The following is a 26,589-nucleotide window of genomic DNA, read 5'->3' on the forward strand; positions in this document are numbered from 1 at the left end:
CAGGTTGTGAATGAACTCCTAATCTTTTAACTCTTACATTTGCATATGTCAAATCACAATTTACAAGAATTAGGCGATTTTTTCAATTTTTTCGTGTGTCCATGAATATTTTGATGATATGGCTTTTGGATGAATTTTTTGCGAAACCTTTATGGAACCCTCCATAGGGAATTGAGGGATCCATATGGGCGGATAGGATGGGCGGAGGGTCAATGAAAAATTATGTTTTCTATACATGATTAAAATTACAACAATGTTTATGTGTGATACTAGTTGAAGGTTCATGTAAATTTCTATAGGGATTTGTCACAATTGAAAGTAGGCATAGCTAGGTAAGGAATTAGTTCAAGAAACTCTTTAGAAATTGAGATTTACTACTTTTAACTATGAGAAATAGTGTAGATTTGGAATATTTTTTAAATAAATTAAAAAATAGATAGATAATTACAGCTCTATTTTTATTAATATTGTCTGCATTTAAATATACTTTTATTATTATTTATTTGTATAAATAAATAGATATTAGAGTTTGTTCCCCTTATCTACTTAGATAGAGCTTAATAGAGAGAAGAAGATAGAGCTAAGAAGAATGGCTGTTCACTACTGTTGTTCATTAATGTTGACTTGTCCTTCACCAAAATCCTTGTCTAACAAAACCCCATTTCTGGGTTTGTCCATGGTAGCGCCCTCGTCCCTACCCCTTTCCAGGAACAATCGGACAAGTCGAATTGGCTACCAAGACAAAGCTGCGTATATTCCTCTTGACCAGCGATGGATGTTCGAAGAATCTGAAATCGATGGCCCTGTAAACTTCTTCTTTTTTCTGGAATTTTGGGGGAAAAAACATTGTCTTGATTGAATGGAGAATTAAATAACTGAATTCTTGTTTCTTCGTCTAGGACATTTGGAACGAGACATGGTATCCCAAGGCTGCTGACCATGTGAACACTGACAAACCTTGGTATATCATTGATGCCAGTGACAAAATTCTTGGAAGAATGGCATCAACTATAGCCATACATATGAGAGGGAAGAATCTGGCCACATACACTCCAAGTGTTGACATGGGCGCATTTGTCATAGTGGTAACTACTCCGTCTGTTTTTCTCTAACCATCTTTTGTCAATTATAGGTTCCATATCCTCAATACTAGATCTCTTTTATTTGCTAGTCTGCAATTTTATATCTGAGCAATTCTGTTTTTACTTGAACACCAAAAGATTAATGCTGAGAAGGTTGCTGTATCCGGGAAGAAGAGGAGCCAAAAACTTTATAGGAGGCACTCCGGCAGACCAGGTGGGATGACAGTAGAGACTTTTGATCAACTGCAACAGAGAATTCCTGAAAGAATCATTGAGCATGCTGTCCGTGGCATGCTTCCCAAAGGGAGGGTCAGTACGCATGCTTTACTATTCTGTTGTTTCATTCCATATATGAAGATGTTTGGCAATTTACATAAAATTTATTAGGGACTCCATTAATGCATCCATGGAACTTACAATATACTTGTGTGTGTGTCTCTCTCTCTCTGTAGTATTTATCTCTACACACACATATAAACCAAATGATTGTACGCCTGTGCATAAAAGAGTATATATGTATTACCCCTAATCTGTATGGCTATTGTATACACTAGGCAGATGTGAATTATGCAACAGTGTCTTCTGGTAGAAATTGACAAGGTCATTTATTGGATCGTGGTGATTGCACTTGCTTTGCCTTGAATCACTGATTACAATCAGTAGAAAAAAGATAGATTTCATTTCTGCATTTTATACACTCCACTCCACATTCTAAAATGATTCAATTTTCTGTTTATGCAGCTTGGTAGACAACTATTTACACATCTTAAGGTGTATAAAGGTCCTGAACATCCTCATGAGGCACAGAAACCTGTTGAATTGCCCATTAGAGACAAGAGGATACAGAAGCAACGGTGAACTCCAAGTGATTCCAGCTCTCATTTTTGGCTGTTGATACTCCTTTAAGTTGTCTGTTTAACTTCATATTTGAAATTGTACCTGGGCTCCTGCTTTTCTTTTCTTCTGTAGAGGTTTTCCATTACAAATTTATTTGCCTACACCTCATTGATGTCCTTTAGGTTTCAGTTCTAATGAATATTTCTTCACTCCCCTCGTTCCGTGAGGTTTTATAAGTTATTCAATTTGGCATTCTAAGTTCCATGCTGGTGAGAGCTAGCATTTGAATTGTGTTTTTTAGAAAATAAGTAAAGTTTAACATTTGCGATGGAACGTTGAAGATTCAAAAAGAGACTTGAAATTCACTTTCGCACCTGTTTTCAATAGAAAATTATTTTTTTCACAATCAGGCTAATACTTTGTTCACTTTCACAAACTGACACCGACTTGCAAGTTAAAAGACCATTATTTTTACAAATGAAACCACAAATAAATGCTTTGAATTTTATTGATACAACTGCAGCGATATGTTTGCCAAGATGAGTGACCATACAACACCAAAACTTTTATGGAAACTTCAAAACTGATTGATTAAAATTTGTTCATTTTGCTTGGTAGTGAAGTTGAGGCCTCCGTTAAACCGTGGTCATCAAACCCCATTCTTAACATTCCTCATATGTTTGGTAGAAGAGTTGAAGGATCAGAAGGAACATCAGCACTTGCCTGCCAAAAAAAATAAATAAATAACTCCAGTGAACCTCCAATGAATATAGTCTCCAAGTGTTAAGGATGCAATAGCACATCAAAATTGTGAAATGAACTACTTATCATAAAAACGCAATGAACCCTCTGGTGGGTTGTCAAGGCTTAGGCACTAATGGGTCTTTTGGTCCTAGTCCCAGTATAAAATTTAGAATTACATTTATCCCGTGTTTGGTCAGTGTTCTTGGCTGATACGATATAAATCTATCCCATATGTGATGTGGAATTATGATCCCAGGGGGACATCCTTGGTCCATACCAAGCGACCCCTAAGAATAGCGAACTTCTATTCTGAGACTAAGTCTTGCAAGTGATGTGAACCACTATCCAATATGCTTGTACCACCATATTGTTGCTAACTTACATGGAACTCTTGCACTTGCCCCATGGCACCAGAAGCACCACCATATTGTTGCTAACTTACATGGAACTCTTACACTTGCCCCATGGCACCAGAAGCCAGGGAAAATAGAGAGAGTTATGTTTTACAAACTCACGATTAATCAGGGGTCAATGCCCATGAAAGCAGTCTAGAATACATAGAAATAATCTTCTTGGAATTAATGTCCAGAAAAAGATATCTTAAAAATTTACCTTAAGCATAAAAGAGTTAACCAAAAGAGGCCAGAGGAAGTTTTAATGGGAAATCAATGCAGTGTCCCATGAAGGAATTAAATGACTTCAATCTGAAGATTCTTTGGATGAAAATTGTTTTGTGTTGCCTAAGAACTGAAACACGTTAACATGTCTGAATGTTGCCTGTTTAACTTCAAAAATAAAAAAGTTTAACTTTTCTTTTCTTTTCTTTTCCAGATAAGCTTGGAAATGTCAAATCTCATTTTCTAAAGTAGCATATTTCCAAAAGTGAAAGAAGAACTTCCATGCAACAATCTGGGTGATTTGCTAGGAAACCATAAGCAACCTTGTTACCCAGGATTTGAGAACTCAAGTTTTTCCACTTTTGGTCTAACGAAATCATGTCATACCTCGAGATATCTTGTTATCAACGTTTTGGTGCTGAAATTGAAGCCTTCAACTGATTCTCCTTTCTTACGAGATGCATGAAGTTGCTTTCTAACTTGAGTCGCTAGAGACTGCAGAGGACATTAATAAACAAGGTAACTCAGTATTGTATTAGTATCATAGAATGTTCAATTACTCAATTTTAAAGCATTCTCTTAGAAGTACCTTTCCTAGCTCCACACCCCACTGATCAAAAGAATTGATACACCATACAAACCCTTGGACTGCAACTCTGTGCTCGTAGATGGCCAGTAACTGAAAGAAAGGGAAGATGATAGCGTTAAGATGAGATTAGGGATCACAAGAAGAGGCATGAGTCTTTACACGAGGATAATTGTCGCTACTTGCAGCATGCCACAGAAATGAAGACAAAGGTCAAGAAGAAAGATATTATCTTGAGAAAACACCATAATCAAACAGGAATCTCCTTTAATCAAGCATGACAAAGAAATGTCTGAGAAAATATAATGAGCATTCTCTCACCATCCTACAGGCAATACTACTACTTGCAAACACTGTGTCAAGTTCATCAACTGTCAAATTATAATTAAAGGTCGTCTAAAATATAGCTCTTCTCTCACAGGCTAATTTGGTTAGTACTAGTATACCTATTCCACCCTTTTAGCCTCTTCTCCAACTGCAAAGAAATACGGCAGAGATCTCGGGATAAAGGAGATGCATAATTCCAGTATCGGGGATCGTGAGTTAGTTTTCTAACAGAAATGTGGCTCTGACTTTGACTTGAAACAAGCTATCTCTCCCTCTGCATCTTTATTTATATCTATTTCTATAGGAGCAAATTAGAAAGGCTTGTGTCCTAACGTGGGACTTTATACCAGCTAAGGGACATGTACTATCAAGTCATTTATTGACTGTAAAGAAGCACGAGAAGAGATTGGAGGAATGTACATCGACTAGCTTCACATGGAGCTTTTAAAGGGATTAAGATCACTGAGTACAAGATTCAATTGGTCATTGCAAGTAGCAAGTTATTAGCTTTTCAGTTAATTAATTTTATATGGTAATTTCATTGAAGAAATTTATTTGGCAAAGTGTAATATCAATTGACCTAAAAGGAATCACCTCATTGTCTCTTTCAAATGCAGTAAGCTATTCCTTCTCACGCTTTCCCCCTAAGCTCTACTACTCAAAAATAAATAAATGGGCAGCCCATTGCACGAAGCTTGCATTAGTGACAAACAAAATTCATATGAAAATCATTGATGCAGTTCAAGAAAGGTAGCACTAAGTTTCACACGGTCACTTATACAATTGTACAAACTCAACTCATAGGACATACTGTGTCACTCAAAACTCAGAATCACTTGTAAAATACTTTAATGTCCAATATCTCATACCTGTCCGATGTTGTAAGCATTCAATGATGGAAGTAGTATACTTAGAGAAGGTCGATTTCCAGAAAATGTCTGCAAGATATTGGAGGAGTTTAAGAATAGACCTCTAAGTATAGCACAATATCATCAAGTAAGGAATGTACGAAATACCTTATGAGAAACAAGATGCTCAGGAATATTCTCCTTTTGCAACTGCTCTGGTGTCTGCGGAGAAAGTTGATACTGATAATCAATTGAATGAGATATATTTCCTAATTGTAACTATACAGGTATGTGGTGGCCAGTGGGTATATTGTAAAAAAGAGAAAAAGTGTCTCGCCTTCCCATAAGCAAGGGCATCTGGCTGCGCAAAGAAGTTCGACATGAGCTCATCATGGTTATTCACCACTTCATCTGAAAATGAGTTGCCCAAAATTAGATAAAGGGAAGCAAATGGAATAAGCAGCAGACTGTACCTAGGTGTCAATGTTTTATTTTGTCTTCCTCTGTAAAATGGGAATGAGAGACCATGAAATTAGGCTAGAAAAGTAGCTTGTTAGCTACCTTTCGCCTTATAATTGAATACTTTAATTGTGTTTGAGCTAGAATCTAAGCATTACATAATTAATATGTGTGTTTCATTGTGTAGGACTTGTTCTCCAGTAGAACTAATTTGCAGCGAAAACAGATGAAATGAAGCTTCCAAGTCTGAATAGAAGTTCAAGGAAATTAACCAAAGTCAAGCTCATTGGTCGGGAACAAAGTGTGCATGAGAAAAATTGACAAGAAAAAATAAAAGACCCAAAATTACCCTAGCACCGTATGGCACGAGGTGCCAGGGCAATTTTGGATCAGAACTGCAAAAATTATGGTCTTGGGAAATCCCTCTTGGCACCGCATGCCAAGCATTGTGTGGCACGCTGTGCAAGGTCAATTTGGGCTATCTGTTGTTGAAATCAGAGTCTCGGGATTTTACTCTTAGCACGACGTGCTAGGCTAATTTGGGCATGTGTGATCCTGCTTAGGTTCATTAAGGGTATTTTTGTACAAGGTCATTTCTACACAGTATAAATACATGGAAAGCACCACTTGGAAGGACTTTTGACCTACGAAGATGTAGAGGAAGGCTCCTCGCTTGGAGACATGAGGATTCGAAGAGTTCCCATCAATGATCAATTAAATGCAATAGTTTGTATTGAGAAGTTGGTTGTAATGTTTTCTAGGTTTTTATTCTTATTTCCAATGTACTTCTTTTCTACGGAGTAATTTTCTCATAGGACATAGACGGATATGCTTAATGTCACCCATATTGTATCAAGGGAGTGATGTATGAAGATGTTCAACGGTTGTAGCCAGTGTTGTGTATGGCAGCCTTGTCGGCCCAGATTTCCTGTGGTTTTGAGTCTTGAAGTTGTGTGGTTTCAGTCGGTTCGCTCAGTCAAGTGAGCCACCTGGTGCCAATCGCACCTCCCCGGGTTTGGGGTGTGACATCTTCACATCGTATGGTTCGGTTCATATTTAGTAATTCTTCTAAGTAATTGGAAGCACTTATAAATTATTAATCTGAACTGAAGTTAGAAAACATCTGCATGGAGTTTTCCTTGAACAAATCTCATCACCTTGCACAAGTTTGTTATGGTTTCATTATTTTATCTAGTGAAAACTGAGTTAATTCTAAAGAAGAATCTCTGTTAGCAGCGATGATCTAATTAATTATTGAATTCGCAAGATTCAATAATACCAAGAAGCGAACCTTGAATAAGAGTATATCCTTAGAGATTAACCTATCTCGTTGATTGCCCTAGTTCGTCTCATTGTAAATTATCATCCACTGCCCGTTTCACAAATATCTCATGAGTCTTTAACTTGTTTAATTTCCATTGCAATGCTCGTGGTTTATAACCCACCTCAGCTACAAGAATAGTTATTTGTGCCAATCCTTGTGGAAATGATAAACTCTATACTATCTTTCATAACCACAAGGATTACATTTTATATATCGCTCATCAGACCACATGGAAAAGAAGAACAAGAATATAAAAGTAAAAGGAATTGATACCTTTCAGGTAAATAGGTTGCTGACTCTTAACAACACCAATAAAATCACAAGGAATAACACGACCCTGAAAATTCCAGGAAGATGGTGTTCAATATTCAAGTGAGATTTTGTAAAAAACTAAACATACCAAGAGTAGATACATGAGCACTTGTTTTACTAATAACAATCAGAGCAAAAAATAATTCAAGAAAAAAGCATGGCATTCCAAGCAACATTTGATCTGTACCTTTTATGATATCTTAAAAGAGTATAAAGCTGAAATATATAAAGTTAAGGAGACTAATAAAACGAGGTAACATCATCAAATAGAAAATAAATAACTAATTCCACTCAAATAACACCCCTGGAACCCCTTTCTTCTTTCAGCTTGCCTTTTGGGGTGGTTGTTTGAGGGGGAGGTGGTTACTCTTCTTGCAGAGATGGAGATGTAAGTAAGAGTTTTGGACCGTCATCGCTAACCAACCCTAGAACCTCCAAATTGACATCCTTCCAGAGCCACATCCCCAAAAAAAAAAAATGAAGAACCAAAGCACCACCTAATAACAACAAGACTCACAAAATTCCTAAATTAATTCACGTGATATATTACATAGCATGTCGAAACTATAGTTTGTGGGACAGGAAGGCAAATGGAATTTTCTAATAACCTTGTAGGTCTTCTTCAGATTATATCATTAATATGCTCGAAGATTCTTAATTCAAGCAAAAGAGTAATACGCTTTTCTTACAGCCGCTTTTCGCACGAGATATTTTAATGACATAATCCCTACACCTACAACAACAAAATAACAACATAAAGCTTCTACAATTACATTTTAATTAAGTTGAACAGTATATTAAGATAAAAATGTGGTCAACAAACTGTAAGTGTTAATACAATCTTGAACAAGAAGAAGTTGACACATGTTACCTGCCTAAATCAAGTACAGAATGGGTATAATTTCAGGAAAAAAACATGAAGTGTTGAAACTGGAAATTTATGCTACCTGGTGAATTAATTGGTAAAAGCTGTGTTGGCCATTCGTCCCTGGTTCACCAAAGTCAATTTCACCAGTCTGGTAAGGAAGAGGGACACCATCAATAGACACCCCTTTCCCATTACTCTCCATACTGACCTGAATTCAATCAAATTTTTGTAAAGGACGTAAGTATGGCATCTAGAATAACATACAAGCAAGAAAGTTAAGAGTAACATGCCTGTTGAATATGAGGTGCCAACTTCTCCAGTGCTTGAGAATAGGGTAATATTGCCTGAAATATCAAATGTTTAGTAGTATGGTAATGATGAGTCAACCAGACACCCCAGAGGGAAGCAGAATGATAATATACTCACTCTTGCTGGATATCCAAGGAATGAAACATTCCACACACTCAGCAAGCCTAAAAGCACCTGAAACAACGATGTGATATTAAGAATCAAGCAATTGAGTTTAGTGATGTGATATAAGCAAATCAAGCATCTGACTAGAAAAGCAGAATATAAAGTTGCTATTAGCAGATAATGCTTGGGATTGAGGCGTAGAATTTGTTATATTGGCAGAATAATCCAATAACCAAAGGTGCAAGTAATTGCAAAAGAATCTTCAAGAGTTCGATGTATGAAGAGAATGAGGGAAAATAGAAAAATAAAGCTAAATACAATTTATTGCAGAGAAATAAAGAGGCAACAAAGTGTATATATAAAATGTGTAACAGAGCCCGGAGCTAGGAAAGCTTTGATCCTTATGAAACAAACAGGTAACAGAGAAAGAGGCCTAACCACAGAAGGGAAAACTTAAGATTCACTAGCTTGGTAAGAATAATCAGAATGCAAACATGCCAGACGGGACCAGGCTAGAAGACACTGAACCGTCCCAATCATCATAACAGCTGATCATGCAATTAAAGCTACAAACCGTTTGATTGCTCTGGGAAAATTGTATCCGACAACGAATCAAGGGTACAGGCTTGGCTCAATATCTGGGTAGAGATGCAAACTTAATCAACATAGCACCTCATTGGCTAGGAGTAGAATGAAGCTACCAGTCTAAGATATGGAGGAAACACAAGGAGACATGCTATACATCAGTATAAGCACACACGTACATTTGCATCAAACAATCTGACAAAGTATTTATTGTTTGTGAAGTGTGAATTTTCACTTAGCCCCTCAGTTTGGACTTCTGAACTCTCTAAGGCAGAACGCGCCGCTCACCGATGTAATTACATCACAGGGTATACCAAGTGAACATTACAGAAATATTACAGCACTATGCATAAGAGAACAGAACAATTAAGTATAAGAGAGAACATAAACATAAGTTTCTATGAGCTGGGACATACAGGTATATTTTTCTCAAATGGTGCTGAGAGGAAATGCTGATCAACACTCGAAGCTCCCTTCAGAAATCTTAACACGTAGAGAACATGTCAGAAAAAATTATTAAAGCAGTACAAACAGAAGCAAAAGAAAAAAAGGTAGCAAAACGAAACACCTATAACATGCAACATAACAATTAAGGAAGCTCCTACCCTATGACAACCAATTCTTCGGAAGACAAAACCCTGGGGGCTTCAGATATATAGTGTTCTCTTGATGTAGAAAGTTAATCCGCCAAACCAATAAAGTTGGCACCAACATCCTAATAATTAAGCTAAGAGATGGAGACACCAAACTATGCAATAGAAGAAGTACAGCCTGCCATCGCTAAGGGGAAAAAGGTGGCAATTTGTTTCCAGTCTAGCTTTTCACCATAAACTCGAGGTAATGATTATGAAATAAAAAAGACCAGATCTTATGGATAGAACTAATCAGCAGATTTGGTTTATACTTGACCTGTCAATAGATCATGAGAAAAGTACACAATTAAAAAACCTATAACGTTTAGGCGTGTACGGTCAATGTCAAGGGTGCATGAGATATTAAAATAACATGAAGGGTCAATGTGCAAAGGTAGCTGCAAATTACTTACTTCTCAACAATGGAAAATCCATATTGCAGAGAAAGAGGCAATACTCCAACTGCGCTGCAGACTGCAAAAAAGGATTGCAATAAATATATTTGATAAATTTCTTTTTTTTTTTAGTTAAGTAATCCTTTAATATATATTTAGAACACCAAAATTTGATAGCAAAATCTGTGTGCATCTGCCGAGATACTCTTAAAAAGACTTACCACTATATCGACCTCCTACCCAGTCCCAGAAAGCGAATGCATTATTTGGATCGATGCCAAATTGTTCTACGAGCTGTTACAAATTGATACATTTAGTAAAGAATATAGTGGTCTAATATATAATGTATCTTCAGTGATGAAATGTAAGATCTAGTAAAACCAGAAATCTCTAATATCCTTTATTATGAACAACAAAAAATGTACTCTTCAATCCATACAACAGATGAATTCAACAGAATAAAGTTGCCCAGTCGTTCTGCTTATAACAGATGACATGGAAAATTAAAAATAAAAACGGTAAAAGGGATGTGTTGTATACACAATCCAGGTATAATAGTAACACTTGAATATGCATGATCATACTAGCCAAAGCACCACCTAAACAAAATTACACTGTCCTCCCCGGATACAAAGCCCCAACATCCAGGAAGAAGCATATTGTTTAAATTTGTAGGAGGAACAATAGATTAACAATTACTCACTAGATGAGGGAAATTGTAAGACAAACTAGAAGAAGATGCACTATACTTCCTACAAAATGCAACCGATCAAAAAAAAAAAAGACATTCTACAAAATGCACTAATTAGGGGAAAACCTTTTAGGACTATAATTCTAATAGTCATTACTGTTGACCTGGCGATGAAACAGGATCCATTTACATTTCGGGATAAAAATAGAACTAAGCCATTCTCCAGTACTTCATCATGATTTATCTAGAGGAAAATTGGATGTACTCTGATACCCCCTCCAATTGATGGGACTCTTGGAATAGTTAATATTTGTTTGATAGAATTCCACTTCTACAAAACTTTCAGAACTTTCAATAATTCAAAATCATTAGAATATCAAAATTTTGAAGTTGATGGGATGTGATGTGATATTTTCTCTATCAAGCTAACCTTTTGATCATCCCATAAAATTTTCCTTCTACTACTACTAATATAATATATATGTCAAGTTAACATCTAAAACTCTATGTCATGTCAAGGTTGTGCAAGCTGCAAGTCAGAAATCTTGTGATCCTTTGTCTTAAACAAAGATACACTATCAAAATCAAGCTAAACTCAAAGATACAATATCCCACAAAGGCGAAAGAACAAAAACATGTTTGCTAGAAATAATTTGAATAAGTATGATTTTACTGCAAAAAGTGGTTCAAATGACACACAAAAAGATGAGCAAAGGAGATGACTCACCTTAAGATTGGTACTAACTGCAACCATATGCTTTGCAACTGCCAGGGGTCTACAAAAGTAAGAATCCCCAGAAAAGGGAGGTTCGAGTCAAACAAAGATTTGTGACAACAAAACCGACACTAAACATCATAAAGAAACAAGCACCGATCTAACATCATAAATAAATAAATAAGCACTGGTCAATACACTTCAGTGCTCTATCCCCCCTGCCCGAGTTGTTTCCTCTAGTTTCATATCATCAATGAATTCAACAAATTCAGTGCTTCTGCTGCAGGTCCTATTTTCCTCTCTAATGGGTATCTAACCACATTAAAATCTCCCGCCAATACCCAAAGATCAATAAACAGACCCCTAACAGCTCCCATGCCTCTTGCCTCATCCTGCCCCCACCCCTGACCACTTGCCTCCAACTAGGCATATCTAACACTCCTCATCCCCCATAATTGCTCAACCTTATCTTCAATATTTCCTTCTAACTTCGTCTCCTGAAACACAAAATCAGCCTTCCATGTGTGAATGAGACTGCTAATCACTCCTTCCATTTGCTTAACGCTCATGTTTAATCCCCTAACATTCCATGAAATCACTTTTAACGTCATTGATTCATGTTAGTATCTCCCTTCCCCTTGCTTCTACCACCATTGCTTTTGAAATTCATATCAAACATCAGCCCTTTTAATTTATTCATGCCTTTCTTCTCAATTGTGGATTGTTGTGCCTTTTCTGCCTCGTCTGATTGCTTGCCTACTGTTATCAATATTTTTTAAAAGAGGTGACACACACCTTTAAGCAAATACCAAATTGTTTGCTCAGCTTAATTATATTTTGATGCACCCAGAGAGTGGTGTCCATGTCTCTGTCGCTCTACTCCTGAATCTCCAGTGAGTTTAGAGGTTCTATTTCCTCCACACAATCAGCATCTGGCTCAATTATTATCATTGTATGCATGTCCCTCCCCCCACCCCCTCCCCTCCCCTGTTTCCGATAATTTTGCATCATCCACCCTCAATGACCATCACGGCACCCTCATAATTATCTCCATGGTCATCACTTTCTTCACTGTCTATTGTCTCCTTCGAATCCTGATATTGTAGTTCTTCTGCTTGTTGCGACACCAATTTGTCCAATTTAATAGGGCTGCAGTCATCATTCAGAATTACCAGGCTTTCTTTACCAAATTAAGATTTGTCCAGCAACGGAAATGTCAACAAAGAATGGACTAAAGATATATATGTCACTAAAAGGTTAAATTAATGTGCCTTCTAGAAAAAGGTTAAATTAATGTGTGCACCATAACTGATGAACCTGGGTTTCTCTTTGCGTAGCTTGATATCACCTTGACAAATGTTATGGTAAAACTTAGTTTGAAACGATGTGGTAGAAAGCAACATGCCAAAACTGAATTTCTCTTAATATCTTTCGAGATGGAAGAGGCAAGACCTACATTCTCTTTAACCAGGTGGGTGCTGTGGGTTTTGTTAGAACCAGGACAGTAAAGCAGGTTAATCTAACTTCATGCACAATTGATCCAAGGTAACCACCTCAGGCTAGATAGTCAGTTTCAGACAGAGATACAGACTAAGGTCCCATCAGTTGTACTGTCAATACTTCCCATTAATGAGGCACAGAATAAAAATCAATTGTCCAAAAGTATAACATTAAATATTAATAAATTTCTCTATTTGTAGGAAAATAAACACTGTCATACTTACCCTAATGCAGAGGAGATCCATTCCCTCATTGTACGGGCATTTAGCATTGTCTCGGCAGTAGTAAAAGTCTTCGAGACCACCACAACTTCAAGCAAGACAAGAAGAAATTATCAAGGATAAGTCTGATATATTTACATTTCTCTATTTGTAGGAAAATAACATCAATAAATATTCATTCACCTAGAGTTGTTTCAGGATTCAAGCCTGTTATATTTCGGGCTACATCAATGGGATCAACATTTGCGAGACTGCAACCACAAAGAAATGTAAATGTAATTTTTCTAACAATTCAGAATGAGAGCATTTTCTTTGCTCTAAACTAGAAATATTGGAGTTTTTAAAGCGGGACACAACATGTATGGCAATAGATGCAGGGCAGTGAAAAGGTTACTATCAGCCAAATGAGTTTAGAACAAAACTACTTGCTCAAACATAGAATTGGTTTAAATAATCCCTTCACACTTACAATCGCAACTGGCGCCCTCTTGCACACTCACTAGCCTCCGCTTCTGTAATATGCCAGGTTTAAAATTTCAACATTTGGCTAGTTAAAAACTAGACAGCAAAGAAAGCAAAACAAATGAATAGCTTTTGTTTCGATGAGAGGGTCATATACGTACCTGTTTGAAGTGCTGTGTGTACGAACAAAGGGCCTAAGAAACTGCCACCTATACCAACAGCTACAACATCTTTCAGTGTTTTTCCTGTGGCTCCAACCTATCAAGAATTGCCTCTTGATTAGAGACTTAGCAGTATTGCTTAAATGAATATCTCTTTGATGATCGATATTACCCAGGCACCACTGCGAACCCTCTCAGAGAAGTCTCGAATCTTATCAAGTACGTGCCAAACCTCAGGGACAACATTCTTCCCGTCACTATTTATGACAGCATCTCTTGGAGCACGCAGTGCAACATGAAGAACGGATCTGTTTTCTGTGCTGTTTATCTACAAGAAAGATTAAATAATAATGATGGCAAACCACTCACTAGTTGACAGGATAAACATAATAACTAAAAAAAAATCTAAATACTGTAAGAACTAGTAACTTCTCCATTGTTAAGTGAGATTTGAGTTGCTAATATCAGATTAACTAACGATCCTTTGTCAGTGTCCCCTAGTCATTAGAGCACACTGATATTGATGGTCAATATTTGAATTAACAAATTCCTATTATTTGAAGGAGAAAAACTGTTTGTACTTAGTAGACAGGAGACAACAAGTAAATCCTTTAAACAGTTTAGTAACATAGAGGACATGCAAATTTATACTACTAATACAAAGTTCTTAATGATTTTTCTGATGAAAAGTTTGGCTTCTCATAGGACCAAACGTACTGACAAAAAAAAATGCCTTTGTGAGTTAGAAGATATCCTAGTTCCTCAATTATATCTAATATGTTGACAAATTATTCTAGTTCCTCAATTAACATTTAAGATGTTGATGATTCCATTTGGCAACAAGACAAAATAAGCATACTGCATTCCCAAATTCGAGTTTAATCCAGTGTATTGAAGAAGAAAGTTATCTTATCCTACTGAAACTATCATAAACTATTCTTCAATATAAATATGATTGCACTAGGCTTACATGCTCTCCATTGAACATCCGAATGATCTTCTCCTTAACGCGAGCTGCCTGCATCAGAATGCGAGGTTAACTTTCTAAATGAGCTGAAAGTGATTCATATAAGGAAACAAACAAACCTCAGCTAAACTGAAGAGCTTATTCAATGTATCAAGGGTGGCTCTTTGTCTCGAGTAATCGATCAGAATCCCATCAAACTCCCTGCACATTGATTAGGTATAAAATCATCAAAATGTTTCGAAAAATCTAGGAATTAAAGCAAATAAGTATCATACACCATCATTGATTGGCATCGATTATTGTTATTCATCAAATCACGCAAATGAGTTTTGTTAATTTCTTCAACATGAGCCTGCGATACAAGAGAAATTTCACATTAATTACAACATATATAAGAGTAATTCATATTCATAAAATTGTGAAATTGCTTACTCGCAAATCCTTCCAGGACTCAGTATCGCTAATTAAAGCAGACGAAGCCATCTCTGAATAAATTTCACTCTTTCGAGACGAGACGAGACGATTAGGAGAAGAATATGAATTGGAGCTGTGTTGAATTGAACAGATAGATGTACTGATTTAAGGCCAAAAAGGGAAAAAGTATTGGACTCAAAATTAAATAAAAATGTTCCTATTTATATCACTACTAGGTAATATGTTGTCCGTGCTATGCACGGGCACGGGCCTAATAATATAAATGGTATGTTTTGGGGCTAATAACGGAGATTTTGAAGCGATTGTTTGCGTGGATAAAGGAATAAGTTTTTTTATCACAAACTTGTACTTTATTTGACGCTATTCAAGGCACAATAAGACTATCCACATACAATATTTTTGAAATATTTTATGTTGTCAATTATCATGATTTATAGTATTTTTACGATAGATTCACTTAAAGAATGAGTGGAATTTTTTGTATTTTTTTTCAAAACATATTTTATGTTGTCAATTATCATGATTTATAATATTTTTACGCATTTTTTAAATATAAAAAACCAAAAAAAAAATAAGACAAATAAATTAAAATGGACCCAATATATGTTATTTTTGTTGTCTCAATTTATGTCACACAAATAAAATTTGGAAAGTCATCTAAATTTTAATTTTTTAAAAAAAAATTTTAAGTTATTAATTATTGTGATTTATAATATTTTGATGTAACTTTCAAATAACCAACATTACTGGTCACTTTGTCCTAATTTATGTGATATAGATAAAAATACAAAATTAACCCTTTTAAAATGTATTTCAGATATTTTAAGTTGTTAATTATTATTATTTATAATACTTTTTTGATAATTTTAAAATGATATGTGTTATTTTTTCTGTCCTAATATATGTGAGCCTGAAAGAATTCTGAGAGTGAACCTATTTTATTATATAGCTTTTAAATATTTTAAATTGGTAATTATTCTAATTTTTAATGCTTTTTAAGTCATTTGTAAATGATATATGTTGCTTCCTTTGTCCCATTTTATATAGTATAAATAAAATTCCCGAAACCAACTAAATTTTTAATATATTTTTTAAAATATTTTAAATTATTAATTATTGCGATTTATAATATTAAAAAAAAGTACAAAACTTGTATCAGCCTAAAAAATGACCACGATAATTCGAAGCCTACAGAAAGCAATATGGTTGTACGTAATTTTTAAATACTTAATATATATTACTCCACTTGTCTCAATGTATGTAGCATTGATAAAATTTCAAGATTCAATCAAATGTTGTTAATTGTTAACATTTATAATACATTTTACGTAGTTTTCAATAATTTGACATTAAACAATACATATTACTACTTTTGTCTCATTTTATGTGACATTGATAGATTAATTTTAAGAATCAGTCAATTTATTTTTTCTGTTTTTTTAATAAATATTTTAAGTGGTCAAAATCACGATTTATTGTATTTTATACATAATTTTTAACGATAGATTAATTTCAAGAATTAATCGAATTTTTTTATATGTATTTATTTTTGAAATATTTTATGTTGTCAATTATCATGATTTATAGTATTTTTACGCAATTTTTAAATATAAAAAAAAATTAAGACAAATAAATTAAAATGGACGCAATATATGTTATTTTTGTTGTCTCAATTTATGTGACACAAATGAAATTTGAAGAGTCATCCAAATTTGCATTTTAAAAAAAAATGTTCTAAGTTATTAATTATTGTGATTTATAATATTTTTATGTAACTTTCAAATAACTTACATTGCTGGTCACTTTGTCCTAATTTATGTGATATGGATAAACTTACAAAATTAACCCTTTTAAAATGTCTTTCAGATATTTTAAGTTGTTAATTATTATTATTTATAATACTTTTTTGGTAATTTTGAAATGATATATGTTATTTTTTCTGTCCCAATATATGTGACCCGGATAGAATTTTGAGAATGAACCTATTTTATTATATATCCTTTAAATATGAAATATTTTAAGTCATTTGTAAATGATTTATTATATTATATTATTATATATTATATAAACTCCCTTATAGTAGAAAAATAAATATATATTATATAGTAGAAAAATGATTTATTATATTATATATTATATATTATATAGGGAGTTTATGATTGGACATTACAATGTCCCATCATAAACTCCCTCTTATATAATAAGAGAATATATATATGTTATCCTTATTAAAAATAAATATTTCATTATAAAATTAATGTATATATTATATTATTTTTCCTATTTTATTTGAGAGTTATTATTCTCGAAAATATGAAAAGTTAAATGATTAATTGATATTATTGATCAATTTAATTAATCAAAATAAATTAATTTATATTTATTTATTGAAAAACATGACTTCAAGATATCACTAAATAAAGGTAGAGAAAAGGGTCTAATATACCGCTTTCATACCCTCGTTATGAAAGTGGTCCTATTGTTATGCAAATGGTTCACATATACCATTTTTTTCTAACGGAAGCGAAAAAATTAATTTTAATTTATTTTTAAAATAAATATAATCGATATGAGTATATTTGATCCTTATCAGATGTATCTATTTTTTTAATTTATTGTTTCAACGACTAATTTAAATTTATTATTTTGATGGTGAAAAAAAATTATGTTTTGACTAATTTTTTTGTAAAATTTATTATAGATGCACCATTTTTTGTTACAAATACAAAAATTAAATTACAATGTAGCCGAAAAAAATATTTTAAATTATAATATAGCCACAAAAACATAGTTTTAAATTTTTTTCTTTACTTAAAAGAATGAAAGAAACAAATAAGAATAAAAACTCAAATAATGATAATCAAGAAGTCAAAAAATAATATATGTATGAAAAAAAATTAAATTAAAATATACCTTGAACTTTACTAGAAGGATCATATATACATATATGAATTTTTTTTTAAAAATTTAAAATTAATATTTTTTTCACTTCCATTAGATGAACGGTATATGTGAGCTCCTTTTGTAACAGTAGGGGTATATGTGAGTCATTTGTATAAAAGTAAGGATATATATGAGTCACTTTCAAAACGAGAGGTATATCAACTCTAAATGACAAAATTGAGGGGTATATCGGGCTCTTATATAATAAATTTATTTAGTTTCTTAAAAGATGTAAAATCTAAAACTGTGACATATAAATATGAAAAGAGAATGAATTTATTGTCGGTACTAATTGAAATTTTCCCAATAGTAGTAGGTTAGCAATCTTTTACCGATTATTATGTGCATATTTTTGAATTTTTCTTGTTTGCTTAAAAAAAAACAGAATTGATGAAAATATAATTAAAAGTAATTGTTATTACTAATTGAAACTTTCTTAATAGTTTATTACCAATCTCTTATTGATTATTATGTGCATATTTTTGAATTTTTACTATTTGCTAAAAAAAATATATGATTAATGTAATTATAATTAAAAGTAACAAGCAATTAAATTTGTAGTTATTTCTACTTTTTTAAAATTTTCTAATTCACTTCAATTTGAATCAATCATATTTTAATATTGACTTTTGTAAAATTGTTTTTCATTCTTTGAGTGTCTAAAATATATGAGTTTGAAATCCACTAATTTATAAATAAAATTGTTTTATTTAATATTTTATTACTAAACGTGATACACACATGTAAAGCAAAAGTGATTATATTATTGAAGATTAATGAAATAGAAATAAATATTCAATTAAGTCTAATGATCCGTGCAGTACTAGGAAAAGATTGGATCACAAAGATGGAGTCACAGCATATATAAAAATAAGTTTACGAGTTACGTTGTTACTATAAAGTTATATAGTATTTGGTTCCAAATATCAGGAACTCCAGGTAGACACCAGTGACTACAGTCCATTCCAGTTAGGCCATAAATAGAAGGATGTCCATCTTTACGCAATAGGCAAAGATTTGTTACATCAAGCAATGTTACTGGCTTCTCAATTAATGTGTACAATACTTTCTTCAAAACTGTCAGTGCTGGGGGCAACCCTCCTGGATATGTTGAACCACTTATTGGTTGCCTCTGCCCTAAGCAAGTTTTCACCCCTGGTTCATTCCAATTTGTACCACTGTAATTGGGTAAACAAAATTAAATTGTACCAAATAAAGACTACATTGTGAAATATATTAACTTACTTGTAATGAGATGGGGAAATTCCTTGAAAGAAGAGTAAAGTTTTTGCAGGATTAATGTTGGTGTCAATCCACTTAGCCCATGTAAATAAAGCTTTCTCAAAAGCAGCCACACGATCCATGTCTTTATAATATTGACCTCCTATTTCAATGAAATCCCATCTACAAATTAAAATGAATGGAATATAATATGATTACGTTACGTTATATATAGGTTAGGTTGAAAAGTAATATATAGAGAGAGAGCTAACGTACGGTTGAGTGGTTCCTCTGCGGTTCCACCAATGCCAAGTGTTGAAAATGAGCATGTCAATTCCTTTCCACAACTTGCCACCTTCAATTGAGTCTAGTTTTAATACTCTTCCCTTTTCTTCCCTCACAACGTCCACTAAATACACACTTCGATCCAACATCACGTCAACTTCATAATCCTGAAATACAAAATTTTTAACATGAATATACGACAAATGTGTATATATCAAAGGAATTAAAATGATAAAGCAACTAGGTACGTACCAAGAAGGTGAATATAGAGACATCGCCAACTCTGGTTGCGTTGTATTTGGTGTTAGGGAGTGATGTATAAAGAAGGCATACAAGTGATTGCCACTGATTTCGGCTTAAAGAATCTCCCACAAACATGATGCTTTTTCCTTTAAATTTCTCCAACAATGCCCCTCCATCAAATCTGCAGTTGGATTTTGAAATGATTATTTTACAACTGGAAATCTAATAAAAAGATGTGAGAGGGACCTACCTACACCTTGTAAAAGCATGTGTTAAAACACACATCCCTACAGTGTGGCTGGCCCCTTCACATAAAAACATTTTTATTTTTAATTTGTAGTATTTTCTTATTAGCACATGAAGAGGGGGGGACCTATGTTCAGATATATTACTTTTGTGGTAATCTCCAATATAATTGACGACTAAAATATGCCAAGTCTAATTAGATTTTAAACAGATCATGTCTAGATATTGATCTTCATCAAGTGGTCAAGATCTTAATTGGTTTCTTCTTTCTTAAAAAAAATGTTTTTCTTTTGATCGACAACTCTAATATAACATGTTTCAATTCAGCATCTAAACATAATAATTAATGTGTTTATATTAGACACTTTTGACTTGTGTATTCACAAGCGTTCATTACATAAATGTATGTATTATGGTATTATCGAGATACTCCATTGAGAAATCATTATTAAAGCTGCCACTTTAATTTTCTGGGGGGTGGTCACGGATCACCATACTATTATAAGCATTCAAGCTCATTTGTTAGCTTTTTGTAGTGTTAGTAATATCATCTCGTATAAAATAGTACATTGATTTTTTCATGATTTATGTATGTATAAATTTATAACATTGCAAATCAAATATCATATTGATTTTTATGTGAATAATTTATTTCTTAATTAGCTATCAAACATATTCAGTACTACTACTACGTATTTTGGATTTAATACTTGAATAACTCACTTTCAAATCAACTACCAAACAACCTTTATTTCAAGGCTCACGGGCAGTACTCCTTCATCAATCTAACCTCTGGCCTCCATCACTTTCATAAATCATTGCACATTTCAACATAGATTGTAATTAAACAATTTTAGAATTAGAAAGATATTCAAAACCAAGAATCAAATAACATTATTTACAAGTTTCATTTCAAAACTCATACACTAGTAAAAAAAAACACAGAAATTCACAGCACAAGATTATGTTAGCTACGAGCAATTCAGCGACCAGTGAGTTATTAGAGTTACCTTTGTAAGGAGCATCCATGTGGTTGCCATCTATACTTGAGATAATCTTGGTCAGGACGGCCATTCCTTTGACAATTGAATTCATGTTCAATGAATGGACATTGAGTTGAATTGTAAAGAGGATAAGTTTCATCTTCAATCCAACTTCCTTCGAAAAAGTTACAACTCTGCTTTGCATTTGCATTTGAGTGATGAAAAAGTAGCACAATGAAGATAGTAAAGAAATTCCAACCCATGGCTCTGCTCTACTAATCAAAAATGCCTCTTTACTATGAGTGTTGTGTGTGTGTCATATAGAGTTAGATTGTGTTGAGATCTAGAAATAGGGGAAAGATTGTTTACATATCACAACTTTTCTGAAAAGAAAAAAGATGTATGTATTGTACATACATACATACATACTTCCTCCGTCCCATTTTATGTGACACTTTTCGGATTTCGAGATTCAAACAAGTCTATCTTTGACCGTAAATTTTTCATAGATCTTTTAAACATTTTGAATTATCAATTATTGTGAATTATAATACTTTTTACGTAGTTTATAAATATATAAACTTCATTTCAAAAAAATTAAAGATTTCATGCGCAAATTTTCGGTCAAACTTAAACTGTTTGACTCTTGAAATTCGAAAAGTGTCACATAAATTGGGACAGAGGGAGTATGATTTATGAATTACTTAAAAATTGTCAGAAAGAAAAAAAATTCACGTTTCTTCACTTACCATTTATTTATACCACACTAGATGCCGCAAGGGATGAAGGTAGGGGTGGGCATGGGACGGTTATTTGGTACAATTTACATTTAGTCACGGTAATTGATAATTTAAGATATTTTAAAGATATATGAAATAGTTTTTATATATTAAATGAATTTTCTTAAGACAAATACAAAATAATGGCAGACGATGTGCCCCTAAAAACTTAGTAATGTTGACTCAAACTTGTAATTGTATTAAAAAATTGTTTAATATCTATAAATATTTAATTCAAAATCTAATACATAAAATAAGTATAATTCAAGACCCACAAAATAAACATTATGAATCCAATATAAATTATCTGTTTTTTCAGGCATTTAACCAGAATAGTACTAAATACTTACTAACTGTCCACTTGAAGAGGTTACAATTTTACACTCCATTAAATTATATAGTTAATGACTGTGTTTAGGTCGTTTAAAACTTCTTAAATTTGCATTATGTTTCTTCCCAACTGTACAGGTTAATTTGATTGCCATTTGCCAATACTTCTTAACAACACGAACAACTTATTTGGATGGTTGTTACATGTATTCTCTTGTTAGTTAAAATATTGTGATTGTTAAGATTGTTACTTAAGTTTTATTGTATTGTATTGTTAAATTAATTGTTATATAATAGTGAAAAACTGTATTTTATATAACTATTGATTTGGTGTAATCGTTTAGTGTCAGCTAGTTAGACCTTTTCATATTAGACCTATGAGAAAAAAAGATCAGCGAATGAGAAAAATTTCCTAATACTTTTGTTTTTGTTGGGATTTAAACATGCATGAAAGGCCTCATGGTTGTTCACTTTTACTTGTCAACTATTCTAAAAATAGTTTTTCATTTTTACTTGTCACTTTTAACATTTCAAGAAACGACAATTTTTTTTTCATGTTTTACTCTTAGCATTAATTATTTATTCCTCAAATCATTTTTCAAGACCTAATATCAAATATCATTTAATAGGGACATGAGTATAGTAAAATAATCATATTAATCAATGTTTTCTTAATAGATGTGTCAAATTCAAACGTAACAAGCACAAGGGAACGAAAGGAGTATAATGTAGTTTACAAGTATTTAATTTGTTTAACTTATTCATAATTTATGTTTCTTAACATATTTTATTTCAGATTTGAACTAATAAAATTTGGATGGTTCAATATTAACCCCACTCTATTTTTCCACAGACTAAAATTTTGTTGGACTATACTCTCTATTTGCTCTCTTTCTTTTGGCGTGTATAAAATGAGAGCCAAAACTTTCCTTATATAGGTGTACAACATTGACAACTTCACTATCGACTATTTTTTAAATTCATTTTTTTAGTCCCACATTGGATGCACGATATATCCAGAGTGTATACTGTATACACTCAATAAACACTCAGGTACAATCAGTGAGTATAGATTAAGTATACACTTGGGAATAGACTAATATACTCATGTGTAAAACATATATAACTAGTGTATAGTACATACACAATATGTATAACTATATACATTTGAGTATACGTTATATGCTCAGGTTCCCTTCAAACGAGAGTGTTGGATGTCCAAAATGAAAAACAATAAAGCGGTGGTGAAATTAAAAATGTGTTAGGATCAAGTGCTTATCATCATATCAAAGCTATAGCAAAGGAGAAATTTTATTTTTTTAACTAAGTCTATCAAGCAAGCATCGTGTTCGATCATGACTCTAACTTGGGTCACACCAGTCCCTCGTGGGCCTTTCCATAGGCACCCAACACTTGCCTCATGCAACATGTTTGCTTTTGGGAATCAAACACATGACATTGACTCTGATACCACTTGTTAGAATTAAGTGCTTACATCATGACATTGACTCTGATACCACTTGCTAGAATTAAGTGCTTACATCATGTTAGAAGCTATAGCCGATAGCAAATGGACTATTTTATTTCTTAACTAAGTCCATCAATCAAGGATCATGTTTGATCATGACTCAACCCAGGGCACATCAGCCCCTCGTGCACCTTGCCATAGACACAATGTTGGGCTGTTTGCACTACCCAACAAAATGTAAGAGAGTAAAACTGAAAGGCATAATACATAAAGATGACCTTTAACTTGGCATCAATTCATAACTATGACCCTAAACTTTGTCAGTGCACAAGTAGACACTTTAACTATCACAAATTTAAACAATTAAACACTCGTATATCCCAGGCAAAGTGCGTGATAAACAAATACTTCTACGTGGCTGCCAACTAATTAAAATAAATACACGTGGATTTTTCAATTAAAAAACTGAAAATAAAAACAAAATAAATATCAATTAACAACTCTGACCATATGCTTAGAACAGAGAACAACGCTTTCCTCTCTCTTCTCTACAAAACCCTACCCCTAAGTTCCTACATTTCATCCTTCGAATCAAAGGTAAAATTGTTCAAGAAATTGTGAAGAAAAAGAGGAAAATGGCAAAAAGTTGCTGAAGAAATTAGAAAGAAGAGAGTAAAGTGAGATTTTGATTTAAAAAAGGGAAATATATATATATATATATATATGAAAGAGATTCTTTAAGGGTAGAAGTGTCATTTAAGCATTTTTTTTACCGTTGGGGGCCTTTATTTTTAGCACTGACGTGCCTAATTAAGTGTGTTTCACGCACTTTGTCATGTAGGATTAGAGTGTTTAATTGTTAAATTTTTGGATAGTTGAAGTGCCTAATTGTGTACTGGCAAAGTTTAAGGTCATAGTTGTGAATTGATGTCAAGTTAAAAGTCCTCTTTATGTATTATGCCAAATTGAAATGATATCAACTTTCATTGTTCTGAATTTGCCTAGTTTAACACTTGAATTGCATATTCTAAATCAAATTTATTTACTTAGAATGTTAAATGAATGACCTTCAATGAAACAATATTTATTCTATCATTTAAACAAATATTGTAATTTTTTAATGTTAAATTATTATTTTCAATAAATTTAAATATTTATTGCTTGACATGATACATACGTACGCTGAAATAGTAAAAATAAAATTGCTTGAAATTAAATAAAAGTTTAAAATCACACGGTCCTAACTTGTGTTTGACATCAATTCAAGGATAATTAGGAGATTAAATCTGCATATTTTAAATTGAAAGAAAAAATAAAAAGAGTATTACAATTTTTTTACTAGATCACTGTTATTTGTTTGACTATTAAATTCCCAAAATTATATATACAGTCCTATTATTTTCTGTCAATTGTTTATTTTATATTACCTTGTTAATTTTTTATTGCATATATTTGTAATTTATTAACTTCAAAGTTTACCTTGTAAATTTATTTTGCATCACAGATTGTTCTTGACAATAAAACTTGTAATTTAATTTGTATGAAATCTTTATTTGAATTTGTAAATATATCCTATAGCTAACATCCAATTTTTGTTTGAATATTCTAAACTAATCGCATATTCAAGTTCTCTAATAGATTATTTAAAGCTAATATACAGTTTTTTTTATTATTTTGAAAATTAGAATCGAAATAAAGACTAAACACAGAGTTGAAAGTCATGCAAGATTTTTGTGTTATCTCATTCTTAACGTCAAAGAGAAGTTTGATTTGTATTAGCATATTGTTAATTAAAAATTAATAAAACATTTATAGTAGAATAAATATGCCATGATAAAAGTAGTTGACCATGCGAAAAGAGTCGTCGGTCAAAATTACTGTGTACGGAAAAGTTTCATCTCACGCTCATTGGATTTTCAAAAAATAAAATAAAGATAATTTCAATATTCTCTTATTTCTACAATTTTCTAAAAAACGAATCTATAGTAATTTCATAAATGGAATTTGGGAAAAGGGGTATGTGCAGATAGAAAACTATTTTCCAACGATAAAGCATAACAAAATTAGTATGAGAAGAAAACACAATAGTGAAAAAGTCATGTTAAAAATAACGTAGAAAAAGAATAATAATAAGAAAAACAACAACTAATAATAAAATCAGAGACGACTACTATTACTATTGCTGATAATAATAAAAAATAATAATAATAATAATAATAAAAAGGGAAATAAAACAATATTCGATCGACTACCTATTAACTTTCTATTCTAATCATCGACCTCTATATCATTCTATGAAAAAAAAGTGAACTTGATGAATTACATCTTTCTTTTATGAAGTATTTCCTTACCAAATAGGTTTCTTGAAGTTTTGATTTGAGCATCGAATTGGACAGATAATTAAATGGTATAAGTAGATATTAGAACTAAATGATTTTCATAATGTACATTGGAATGACAATGATATGTTGGGACTGTTGGGTTCTGAAGGGGATTAGGGCGTCATGCGGAAGCTTATAATTTGCATATCATATGACTGATAAATCAGATAACAAAAACTTATACTAAAAATCAAAATATTACTATATCAAAACTAATCTAAAGAAAAACATTGAAACTTTAGAGAGAATAAATCTCCCCATAAACAAGACTCTTAAACGACTACATTGTGGATTCTATTATTATGTATTAGAAGAAAACAAACCTATATTTATAGAGTCCTAAAACCTTTCCTTACTAGAAAAGGAGTCCTAAAACCTTTCCTACTAGAAAAAGAGTCCTAAAAGGAGAGAATAAACCAAATATAAAATAATATTATATTTTCCTTTCAAGAAAAATAAAAACATTTATGGTAATGTTTTGTTTTTTCTTTAAGGAAAAATAAACCTTAAATTATGGTAAGAAAATCA

At 32.6% G+C, this 26,589-nt stretch overlaps 3 protein-coding genes across 4 annotated transcripts; 1 reads left to right on the forward strand and 2 right to left on the reverse strand.

The window, feature by feature from the left end:
- The first annotated feature begins 534 nt into the window (after positions 1-534).
- LOC125866821 (50S ribosomal protein L13, chloroplastic-like) lies at positions 535-2,135 on the forward strand. Its single transcript, XM_049547184.1, has 4 exons — positions 535-805; positions 900-1,085; positions 1,221-1,391; positions 1,824-2,135. The coding sequence occupies exons 1-4, from the start codon at positions 590-592 to the stop codon at positions 1,938-1,940; spliced, it is 690 nt and encodes a 229-aa protein (XP_049403141.1). The 5' UTR covers positions 535-589; the 3' UTR covers positions 1,941-2,135.
- Positions 2,136-2,366: 231 nt separating this feature from the next.
- Positions 2,367-15,342, reverse strand: LOC125866820 (glucose-6-phosphate isomerase, cytosolic 2B). The gene is made up of 23 exons (XM_049547183.1): positions 15,180-15,342; positions 15,023-15,099; positions 14,867-14,948; positions 14,751-14,798; positions 13,953-14,108; positions 13,781-13,877; positions 13,627-13,669; positions 13,341-13,408; positions 13,161-13,245; positions 11,449-11,497; positions 10,252-10,324; positions 10,049-10,109; positions 9,420-9,486; positions 8,431-8,487; positions 8,295-8,348; positions 8,084-8,212; positions 7,098-7,161; positions 5,379-5,452; positions 5,210-5,263; positions 5,063-5,131; positions 3,870-3,959; positions 3,668-3,775; positions 2,367-2,642 (listed from the first exon to the last, which is right to left on the reverse strand). The coding sequence occupies exons 1-23, from the start codon at positions 15,228-15,230 to the stop codon at positions 2,592-2,594; spliced, it is 1,707 nt and encodes a 568-aa protein (XP_049403140.1). The 5' UTR covers positions 15,231-15,342; the 3' UTR covers positions 2,367-2,591.
- A 3,605-nt stretch (positions 15,343-18,947) lies between these two features.
- LOC125867726 (protein trichome birefringence-like 41) lies at positions 18,948-21,495 on the reverse strand. Of its 2 annotated transcripts, none has more exons than XM_049548293.1 (5): positions 21,131-21,495; positions 19,884-20,055; positions 19,623-19,798; positions 19,371-19,529; positions 18,948-19,303 (listed from the first exon to the last, which is right to left on the reverse strand). In XM_049548293.1, exons 1-5 carry the CDS (start codon positions 21,364-21,366, stop codon positions 19,009-19,011), a joined length of 1,038 nt encoding a protein of 345 aa, XP_049404250.1. In that variant the 5' UTR covers positions 21,367-21,495; the 3' UTR covers positions 18,948-19,008. The 2 variants fall into 2 exon arrangements, with proteins under 2 accessions (XP_049404250.1, XP_049404251.1); XM_049548294.1 differs by having other exon boundaries at positions 19,163-19,280.
- Positions 21,496-26,589: the final 5,094 nt, after the last annotated feature.

Source organism: Solanum stenotomum, chromosome 6, assembly GCF_019186545.1.
Source record: "Solanum stenotomum isolate F172 chromosome 6, ASM1918654v1, whole genome shotgun sequence".
In the NCBI taxonomy this organism is placed as follows: domain Eukaryota; kingdom Viridiplantae; phylum Streptophyta; class Magnoliopsida; order Solanales; family Solanaceae; genus Solanum; species Solanum stenotomum.

Coding starts and splice junctions, on each gene's coding strand:
- LOC125866821 (XM_049547184.1), top strand. CDS start 590: ATGGCTGTTCACTACTGTTGTTCATTAATGTTGACTTGTCCTTCACCA. Junction 1,086..1,220: donor TGGGCGCATTTGTCATAGTG/GTAACTACTCCG, acceptor GAACACCAAAAG/ATTAATGCTGAGAAGGTTGC. Junction 1,392..1,823: donor GCATGCTTCCCAAAGGGAGG/GTCAGTACGCAT, acceptor CTGTTTATGCAG/CTTGGTAGACAACTATTTAC.
- LOC125866820 (XM_049547183.1), bottom strand. CDS start 15,230: ATGGCTTCGTCTGCTTTAATTAGCGATACTGAGTCCTGGAAGGATTTG. Junction 13,246..13,340: donor GAATCCTGAAACAACTCTAG/GTGAATGAATAT, acceptor TCTTGCTTGAAG/TTGTGGTGGTCTCGAAGACT. Junction 11,498..13,160: donor TGGATCTCCTCTGCATTAGG/GTAAGTATGACA, acceptor TTACTTTTGTAG/ACCCCTGGCAGTTGCAAAGC.
- LOC125867726 (XM_049548293.1), bottom strand. CDS start 21,366: ATGGGTTGGAATTTCTTTACTATCTTCATTGTGCTACTTTTTCATCAC. Junction 19,799..19,883: donor TCTCTATATTCACCTTCTTG/GTACGTACCTAG, acceptor TTTGTATTTCAG/GATTATGAAGTTGACGTGAT. Junction 19,304..19,370: donor ATTTCCCCATCTCATTACAA/GTAAGTTAATAT, acceptor ACCCAATTACAG/TGGTACAAATTGGAATGAAC.